The sequence below is a fragment of the Mytilus edulis genome, chromosome 11, assembly GCF_963676685.1.
Source record: "Mytilus edulis chromosome 11, xbMytEdul2.2, whole genome shotgun sequence".
NCBI classification, from domain to species: domain Eukaryota; kingdom Metazoa; phylum Mollusca; class Bivalvia; order Mytilida; family Mytilidae; genus Mytilus; species Mytilus edulis.
Window position 1 is genome coordinate 43605210 of NC_092354.1, and position 10732 is coordinate 43615941.

The 10732-nt window shown below is 32.5% G+C and overlaps 1 protein-coding gene across 2 annotated transcripts; it reads right to left on the reverse strand.

Moving 5' to 3' along the window:
• Positions 1-1926: 1926 nt before the first annotated feature.
• LOC139495660 (toll-like receptor 6) lies at positions 1927-9827 on the reverse strand. 2 transcript variants are annotated; one of them, XM_071283964.1, is made up of 2 exons: positions 9587-9827; positions 1927-5666 (listed from the first exon to the last, which is right to left on the reverse strand). In XM_071283964.1, the coding sequence occupies exon 2, from the start codon at positions 5664-5666 to the stop codon at positions 2004-2006; it is 3663 nt and encodes a 1220-aa protein (XP_071140065.1). In that variant the 5' UTR covers positions 9587-9827; the 3' UTR covers positions 1927-2003. The 2 variants fall into 2 exon arrangements, with proteins under 2 accessions (XP_071140065.1, XP_071140064.1); XM_071283963.1 differs by lacking the exon at positions 9587-9827 and adding an exon at positions 6483-7532 and having other exon boundaries at positions 1927-6331.
• Positions 9828-10732: the final 905 nt, after the last annotated feature.

Below are 10732 nucleotides of genomic sequence, written 5' to 3' on the forward strand. Positions count from 1 at the left end.
GAATAATTATTTATGGCAACGTTAAAAATGTTAATACTGTAATACAAATAACATATTTAACCCTGCTGCATTCTGTGTGTGCCTGTCAAAATCCAGTAGCCTGTAATTCAGTGGTTACCGTTTGTTGCTGTATATCAAATTTGTGTTTTTCGTTTATTGTTTCGGTGATAAATCCGACTGGTAGTTTTCTCGTTTGAATTGTTATACATTTACAATTTCGGAGTCTTTTATAGCTTGCTATGCGGTATGAATTTTGTTCATTATTGAAGGCCGTACGACAAACACAGTTGCCAACGTCTAAGTCCATTGGTCTCTGGTAGATGGTTGTCTCACTAGTGATCATTCTATATATCCTTACTTAATAAAATTTTACACTTTACTAGAAATTGAGGAAGCTCATATCAATGATTTTAGATGTCAACAACGCTACGTATGTGCATGACACATATTCTGTTGCTAGGTATGTGCATAACACATATTCTGGATATTATCAACACTATGCATGCTTCCCATCAATAAAGTTAAGAAATTCAGCATATAATAATTTTACTGACATAGTTTCGGATAAATGCACCTGAAAGAACATAAATATTGCACTCAATTAGACAACCCGTATCAAAATTGTTGGTAAGAAATTTTACTCCAAATGAAAATACATAATCTTTATAAATTTCTGGTGACCGACGCTCTTGTCTAGATTATCATCTCCCAGATCATTTTCAAATAACCGACTTTTCACTCGGGATCATATAATTTTTCGCCAGGTTACCTACTATGTGCAGTTAGAAATCCAAGTATTTCGTCAAGTAAGAACAACCAAAAAAGTAAAATTAAACATACACTCGGTGCAATTTGTGAAGGGAGGTGACATCTGTTTTCCGATAATAGTGTCGTGTTTAGAAACCAGAAAACGGACAACTTTTTTCCCTAAATTGTACCATTTGTACGCTTGATTTTACTTCTTTAAGCACATTAACCAAAACGAAAGACAAGGATACGAGATACACTAACACAATGATTGTGTGAATGACGGGATGTACAAGTACCGTGCCACGTCCAAAGGATATCAATTAAAAAAAAGACTAAAAAATAAAAGTAATATTTAAATTTGCTAATGTGCTTTGTCTATATGCCTTTTGATATTTCTTTGGTACATCCCATTATTGTGCTATTGTAAAATAATGTGTATGCTTGTTATTATTTTTGCTAATGTGCTTGGTCTATAAGTTTTTGTATGTTTCTTTGATAGATATATGATGTGGCTGTGTACTTATACATTCCGTCATTGGGTTATTGTACTTTGGTAAATTTGTATATGCTTGGTCTATTTGCCATTTCGTACTTGTTTGTTACGTATCTGTTTGTTTTATAGTGATTAAGATTATAACACAATGTTGACACATCGTTGACACTATACTAGAAATGGAAATGATGCGACTATTTCGTGAGAGGTTTAGCTAGCTTAAACACCAGGTTTTAACCACCCTTTCAACATGAGAAAAATGCCTGTAGTACTACCAAGTCAGGAATGGGACAGTTGTTATCAATTCGTTTGATGTGTTTGAGCTTTTGATTTTTCCATTTGATTATATTAGCCTGGACTTTCCTATTTGAATTTTCCTCGGAGTTCAGAAGTTTTGTGATTTTACTTTTTGATTGGCCATTTGGATACATGGCACAGTGTTTCTGGAATACCCCTCGTCAAGTTTGATGGACGTTTTTTGTGTACAGAGCTATATAACTTTGACAAAATCGGATAAATCGAACCAACAAAAAACAACCACGGTCAACTTGCTTTAGGGAGCTCAATTTAAATTTGAAAAATATCTAATAGATATTAAAACGTTCAATTAACGAAGTTGTCTATGTGAAGACGGCCAAAGTTTCCACTAACATAGCACAATTTATCGTTTCTTAAGATAAAAATGATAGTTAACATACTTTAATCATTCATAAACACAATAGCTAACATACAAGTACATACAATTAAAAATCACGATGATTTATATAAATTTGTGAGACGGCATTGATACACTTCCATACTCGTCCAAAATATTACTTGACGCACTATAGATAATGACGTCATTTTCTGAAACGTCATCTTCACCTCGCACAGAACGGAATCCTGTCTCTGGATTGGGTAGTTCATAAATTAGTCTGTCCCAGACCGATTTTGATCGGGCTGTTATATATTGTCCCTGAGACAGCATTACTCTCATTTCTTGTTCTAACATATTTAATTCTATATCACCGAACACAATTATTATAAGTTTGAACTTTGGATTTTTTCTTGCATAGTTCCAGGCTCTATGGAAGTTTTCTACGCACCAAGAGTTAGACATAACAGTATTGTTTATGATGAATATGCAACTCTTGCTTTCTTGAAGTTGTGTATTTTCAGTGTTGGCGACACTTGATGATAGTTTACTTCTGTCTGTTGCTACAATGTTATAAGGATTTCTTCTTTTTTCGAGGAAAATTAATAAAGATTTATTTATCCAATCAGAACACTTTGCGTCATTTGTGTCATAGATGAGATATGCATCGTAGGGTCTGTTAAGTTCGTATTTATGTCGTAAGCAACCAACGCCTAGCTTTACATATAACACAGCTATCAAGTCTCTCCTATAGTATATTGCTGCTGACAAAACAATGACAAGACAAATCAATGCAATAATCACAGCTGTTATGATGCCACGTCTCTTTGCATGGCTTTCTTCTACTTTACAAACAAACTCTGACAAGTGAACTGATAACAATGGTTTGGAATCGCGATAACAATCGATATCATACCGATGTCGGACCACTTTTCCGGAAGTTTTCAGCCATATTCTGAAATTTCTATTTTTACAATCGCATTGCCACGGATTGTTCTGTAATTGTAAGTAGCGAAGACTGTGCATGCCATCAATTTGGGACAAAAATGTTTGACTTACGTGGTGTATCTTGTTGCCGTTTAAATTTAGTATCTTAAGAGAAAGCCCATTAAACCACAACGGAGAAACAGTTTGTATGTTATTGTCTGATAAATAAAGATTTTTAAGATTGAACAAGTTGTTGAAAATCGCAGTTGGAAGTGTCGATATCTTATTTTCACTCAAATCTAAAATTTCCAATTTATCAAAACCAGAAAAGAAAATGTCTTCTATGAACCCGATCTGACTCTTGTTTACATATAATTCTGTTGTAAGGAAATCAGGACTATAGTGTTCTGGCAATTTCAAAATAGGTATTCTATTGCCATCCAAATAAATGACTTTGGCGTCACGTGACAATATTTCAGGCATGTAGCCAATCAAACCGTTGCAATCTATGTAATCAATCTCACTTGTTTTGGAGTTATCCGAAAAACATTCACACATTCGATCGCAGTCATTAACTACTTTACACCTGAACTGGTTTTTCAGTACCTTTCTAACCGGAAGTTCTATATTTTTTGGTTGAACAACGCACGTGCCAACCTCGTAATCAAAAGTTGACACTTTATGTTCGCCGACTGTGACATAACTGTCCGACAACCAACTCATGTTACAATTACATTGTAGAGGATTGTTTTGTAACAAAAATTCTGTCTTATACGCAATGTTAAAAGGTTGAATTGTTCTAAGCATGTTATTTCTTAAATTCACTTGACGTAAATTCAAAAATCCTAGAAAAGAATCCTGGGAAATATCCTGGATGTAACCATGTTCCAAGTTCAGTTCCCGTAACAAGTGATCCGATTGGTTATTGAACTCATGTGACATTAAAGAATTGATTTGTTGAATTGTGTTGAATGACAAATCAAGATGAGTTATAGTTTTCGTCCAATGAAAGGTGAAGAATTTTTCTATGTTACTGATATAATTCTTTTTAAGGTTCAAAATAGTTAAATTCTCTGTTCCACAGAAAACGTCAGCAGATAAATTTCCGGATATGATATTGAAAGATAGATTCAAATCTGATAATGACGTCATATTTATAAAGGATGCATTATCGAACGAGTCAAGCTGATTAAAACTGAGATCAATTCTTTCCAAACTTTGTAAATCCTTGGTTCGATTTCCTTTCATTGTAGCAATTATATTGCTTCTAAGATTTAGACTTTTGAGGTTCGTTTTATTGAAACATTTCGGAAATTTACTTAAAATGTTTTCTTCTAAATTCACACGTATCAAGGTTTCTGGCATTGTAACGTTGTCTATGATATTGTCGATCATGTTATGCGATAAATCGATAATCTCTAATGACGTCAGCGGCAGAAGTGATGTTCTATTTATATCCCGGATGTTATTATGATCGAGATATAATGCTTTTAGCGATTGCATCCCTTTAAATGTATCGGAAAACGTTTTTGAAATGCTATTGTTAGATAGATCCAAAGTTTGCAAACTGCTGAGAAGCTGAAACGTACCATTTACAATATACCTAATAACATTTGAACTTATATTTAATGATTCTAGGTTCCGAGTGTAGTTAAAAATATCGAGAATATCTACAGTGTCATTGAAGTTATTTCCATTCAGTTTAAGAACTTTTAATTTGGTCATGTTGTTGAAGACTTCCGCGGATATCTGATGCAACTCGTTGTTAGACAAATCCATGACATTTAAGTTTGTTGCATTGAGAAGAAATCTATCACTTATATTCTTTATACCGTTTCCTGAAGCGTTGAAAACTTGTAAGTCTGATCGTTGTGATAACCTTCCTTTTATTTCATGTATCATGTTCATTGACGTATCGAAAACGGTCATTGTTTCACAATTAGACATGTCATCCATATCGAGATGTGTCAATCGATTAGACGATATATTGATATACCTGACTTGATACATAAACTTACAAAACGAATTTTGAATTGCAGGAAGATGATTTTTAGATAAATCCAAATATTTAAGATTACTGGCACCAAAGAATGCAGTCACGGAAATAAAGTTAATCCAGTTGTTACGAAGGATAAGTGTTTGAACGTTAGGAATGCTATCAAACAGCTGATTTGGAATGCTTTCGATATGGTTGTCACTCAAGTCAATATACTTTAGTTGATTCAGTGACGACGAACAATGTAGAATTCGTTTATGAAATGTCTTGCTGCTCATACTTATATTTTTCAGTTTTAATACTTCTATCATATGCAAATCACAGAGAAATTTGACAGCAATAGAGCCAATAGGATTATGGCTAATGTCCAGGTACTTTAGGGAAAATAATCCAGCAAACGTGTCTTCTTGTACCTCCTTTATGGAATTACTAGACAAATCCAAAAGTGTTAGCTGTGATAATTTCGCAAACATACCTTCAGGCAATGTTGTTAGGTGGCAGTAATGCAAATTATCATGTTGTTTAGATTTCCCAGGATTCGCAGCATCACTTCCGTTTACACAAATACAAGCATGGCGATTATTTGCATAATATGTCTGTTCCATACAATTAACTGACAAGTACTTTAACTGTAAAGGATTGTATTTCCATTTATCCACTACCGATTTGTACTTCCGTTTTACCATGCATGTGACTTGTTGGTGATGTGATGTATAGATACAGTCACCATACTCAGATCTGTTGAAGCTATAAGTTATGTCCCCTCCGTCCAGCAATCTGACATCAAATGTGATGACGTCATCAGAAGCTGCATTGGAACTGTATATTGTTGTGAGAAACAATGTAGATAAAATCAGCAACAACATCTGTAAAAAATAGAGATATATAACTATATATATGCATTTATAATGCATTTGAAAGTCAAATTGATATTATATACTCATGACTAATTGACTAATATAAGTTCGATAACTGTAATATAAGTTCGATAACTAAGAACCTTAGCCATGCCAGAAAATGACAAGGCATCGGAGAATTTGTTGTAGAACGAATTTTTTCTTTTCAAAATAGAGGTATAGACGTATGAAGCATTCAACCCCCATCTCAACTACCATGACAAACATTCCTCTATATATATACTATGTCGTACTTGTTGAATTGTGTATTAAATGTTATATGAAATTGAACATCCTTGCCGTAACCCAGCACCAATTTTAATTCTTTGAACACACAACAATGTTACATATATGTCGTTTATATAAGATATCAAAATATTCGACGAAAATGTTTTGATTTCGTTGACTAACCATTTCTCTATTGTATACGTGACTTTTTTACCATGATTTCCAATACTGTATATACAGATATACGATAACGAGTTCTGGTTTTCGTGAACTTTAATTCTGAAGCTTTTCTTTCTTTCTTTCTTTTGAAATTAATTTTTGTTATATGATTTCATTTGATATGATTGTTCACTGTTTTAAACTGTTTTTCATGTCTATAGCTTGATCCAAATCATCTAAACTTTAAACTATTTTAGATCCCAATGAAGATATTTTGTCTAGCATTGTATGATACATATAGCCTTCCATGGAATTGCGAAAATAAGGTTCACATTAGTCAATTATCGACATGATATATACCTATATATATTTTCAATATTAAGTTGACATATTTAGGACAATTTTCATGTATTACATATGTTTCTTGTGTATACTATGTTTGCATTTTAACCCATCCTGGTTTTGAAGTTTTGCAATATGTTTATATGAGGGTTCGTGTTTAGATTTTTATTCTTCGATTTTCAACGTTGCAAACTTTCCTTTTGAATAATTACTCTCCCAGACTTCTTGGAACGTTATGACATTTTCACATGTTGGGGAATTTAATCAAAGTAAAGATTTGTATAGTGACACTATACAAATCCATGATCAAGGTGATATTTATGCGATTTCCATCCCTTAACTATACTAACCATGGTATTACATAACCTCATGAATATATATGTAATTTTATTGATATGGCCTGTTAATCATGCATGTAAATTTTAAAGACAAATAATATCATTTTGTTAGAAAAAAGTCATGTAGTATAAACTGTAATGGTTGTTCCCACGTTTGTCACTTTCTACGCGTTAATATTAATATGCAAATGTATGTTGTAAACATTCTTAATGCGGAAGGAAGTACATTAATTGAAATTGGTTTAATCACTATGCATCTTCCCAGCATGCAATTCTTGGGTTTTGCAGTTTTTGTTCTATTGCGGCAATATTGTCACTCGATGATGAATTATCAAAAATCTTTAGTTCGAGAAGTCACATAACAAAAAGACATAATTGATTTATTTACAATCGACCGAATATATAAAAAGATAAATTACAATGTAAATTCAATGTGTATTTCCAGAAATCGGCCATTGTTTAATAAATATTTACTAATTTTATTATATAATCAATCATTTCTTCCTGTCATTTAACAGTACAACAATAACGTAAAAATTGTATTTTATAAACGTTGTCTAATCAGTTGATTTTAGAGGGAACAAACATTGATTTTAAGGACAAATCATTTCTGAAGGTCAGGGTTAGGATTCCAGAAAATGAAAGATTATAGAATACTGAATGGGGCCAAAAAAATAAGGAATAGAGGGAAAATGGTTTAAAAAAATTGACTGACTATGGTATTTCGCAACAAAAATCAAGAATAGTGAAAAATTAATACAATACATAATTGTAACTTTTTCTCTTCTGTCCTAAATTTTCATTAACTGCGTTCTAAATATATATATACAGGCAGACGACAGATGATGTTTTCCGAACACACCACATAAAAGCTCTATCACAAGCAAGTTTTATACGCTGATGCAATATTATGATGTATAATGATATATGTGTATAATAACCTAGACGATAAATTTTACATCTAGTCTACTTGAAATATGTTAGTAGAGAATAAACATCAAAGGTATAGGTTATCAAATAGTCTGAAGTCAATTTTACTTGTATAATGACAACTTATATAGGAAGTTACTTACAAATGATATTGGTTGTAAAAAGTGTGTACTAGCGATGACTTGTTTATCATGCATCTGTACGTCTATTTTTTTCAATTTAAATATATATGTCAAGTTTTAACTTAAATCAAAAGTCCGGAATAAACTTATATAAAAGTAAGAATAGGCAGTATGGTTGGCAATGAGACAACTTTTCACCAGAGAGACAAAAAGTTAACAACTTTATGTCACCGGCCTTCAACAATGAGCAAAATTCATACCGTATAACACTGAAGCTCTTTAAAAAAAAACACACCAAAAGTAAACTCACGTCCTCATTAATGCCACATTTGTCATGCCTGATCCTTATTATAGCTTGTTTTACGGAGTCTTGTTCATTGTTGAAAGTCATACAGTGTTCCGGCTACAAAATGTTTTCTTAAATCGGCTTCCTATACCTTTGGTGGATAGTTCATTCCACGTTTCATTTATCTTTTAAAAGATAAGTTTTTCACTTTTTGTTTTGTTTTTTGACTATAATAGTTATCTCACTGGCATTCATACCAAATCTCTTTATTTTGAACAGTACTTTACATCCTTGACCTTTTGTCGTTCAATCGCTTAATTTGAACATGCATGAACTATTGGCCACTGGGCGTTATGTAACTAGCAATCAATCAACTTTATCGTTTAAGAATAGGTTTCTCATTTTTATATCTTTTCATTTTAAGAATAATGAATAGATAGCAAAGAGAAACAAACTTGAAGCAAATAACAGGTCAGTACACTAGGCAACATGATCACTTTTTTATTGGGCGAATCCAGGTATTTTTTAATGGGGTATCCAACATAGGGTAAAGGAGGGGGTTCCAACTATATGTCCCTGCATTCAAATGCATTGACCGTAAAAAAGGTGGGTTCACGCAGTGCAGAGACAAAAAAAAATTTACCCTTATATCTATTAGTGAAAAATGATCAGCACGTGGTATTTTACGTTCAAGTTTCTTTCGTTTGAAACCATTTTGTAATCATAATGCAACAAAAAAAAACGGATTTCAGTTAATAACGACAACCGATGGACTGTCAGCCTTAACCTTGAACTTACACACTAAAAATATTAAAAGATTTAAGCATCTTTGAGAGCGCTTAATATCTGCCCCCCCCCCCCCCTCCCCCTTTTTTCCCTTTATAACTGTGACAGGACAATGCCACAGCGTGGTTGAACATTAGAATACACACACTGGTATAATCATATAGTTTGAAATGGTGTGACTGAATTGTATATATTCTAATCTAGTCTGCTCCATGTTTTTAAACAGCAATAAATAAAAATAAGGGATTTGTTTATACCGTGTGACACGGGTGCTCCGTTGCGGAGGAATTTACTTAGAGAAGAAGACTGTTATGCAGAAAGCACCAAAACCAATAACAGATTGGAAAATGGAAACAAATTCCCGACCTTTAAAAAATACAAGCAGTTCTTGAAAGATATAACCAGAATGCAATACCAACGAGCAAATAAACGATGTTTCCCCAAACTTATCAATCAAATGTCTTCGTATGTGTTTACATGTAATGTATTGAGAATAAAATCACACAAATAAAAATCATACCTTACACAAGTTTTTTTCTTCAAATTTTTAAGTTCCTTTTAGTTGTAAGCCTCTTTGTGTTTTTTTAAATGTTGCTTTTTAAACTGATTGCATTGAGTCCATGTGCATCGAACGTAAGAATAATATATGTCTGTTTAATTTGAATATAATTTATATGAATAAATGTGTCAAAAACTTACCTTTCGAGATTCAAATCCGCTAAATGATTCTAAACAGGTCCAACATTACTCCAAGAAAATGTTTAATGGAATATTTTTGCTGTTCCTCTTTTGAAAATATACTTGTCGGAAGGAATATGTAAACACTGCCAAAGGCTTGGACATTTGTCAAATTTGTAGAGGAACTCTGAGGAGAAATTTGTCAATGGCAGACGGTCTTTATTACCCGCGGCTAGAGTTTTATATAATACACGTAAACTATATATATGATTGACAACGGTAATATGTATATGTATAAGATCTACAAGTACATGATAAGTGTATTTAAGCTGTATAAGTCTAAATTAAGACAAGATAATTTGAAATTGGTAAACAATTAAAATAATAAAATTGATAGATTTATTACAATGGAAATTATGGTCGTAAAATTTTGACATGTGTAAACTTACATAATCTGGGTAACTTGCTTGTCTCAAGTATCGAACCTATATAATATATGCAATGTTGCGAATTCTTTCTTCAGCAAATGGGCCATAACATTAATTTGCAAAAAAAAAAATAATTAAAAATAATCACTTCTTTTTTCATAGCTATTTCAGCATGAATGTAAGACAGAAAGTCAATTAGAAAACAAGAAGTAACAATTCCGTTAAATGTGATTTTATTCCTTTAAATTTAATTTTTCTTTCTTTTAGTTTCGTTTAAGGATGTTTTTTTTATATTTTTTTGAACTATCATAGAATGATAACTATGTATAAAACAAAATGTTCTTGCCAAAACTGAAATTAGTTTGAAAATCGTCAAAAAGAATCCGTCACTATAACTGAAGCGGATTGCCGTCCCCAGAATGGCTTCATGTTATCAAGAAATGTATCCTTTGTTTGATTAAAAACATATAATCGGCTTTAACGGCGATTATAAAATTAAAAAATCAATCTTAAACTGTAAAATAAATGTATGAGAGTCTGGAATTCATTATGTAATATTTCTCTATTCTTGATAGTCATTTCTGTCTGTCTAACTATATACGAAAGGCAGTGGCGGGTAAAAATATACATAAAAAGGGGGTACTGACGACTTAGGAGGGGGTCCGATCTAGTCATGCTTCAGTGATTTCCTATATCATCAACTAATTTTTTTCCAAGAAGGGGGCCCCGGGTCCGGGCA

Bases quoted from the DNA above. Each gene is read 5' to 3' on its own strand.
- LOC139495660 (XM_071283963.1), bottom strand. From the start codon at position 5,714: ATGCATTATAAATGCATATATATAGTTATATATCTCTATTTTTTACAG.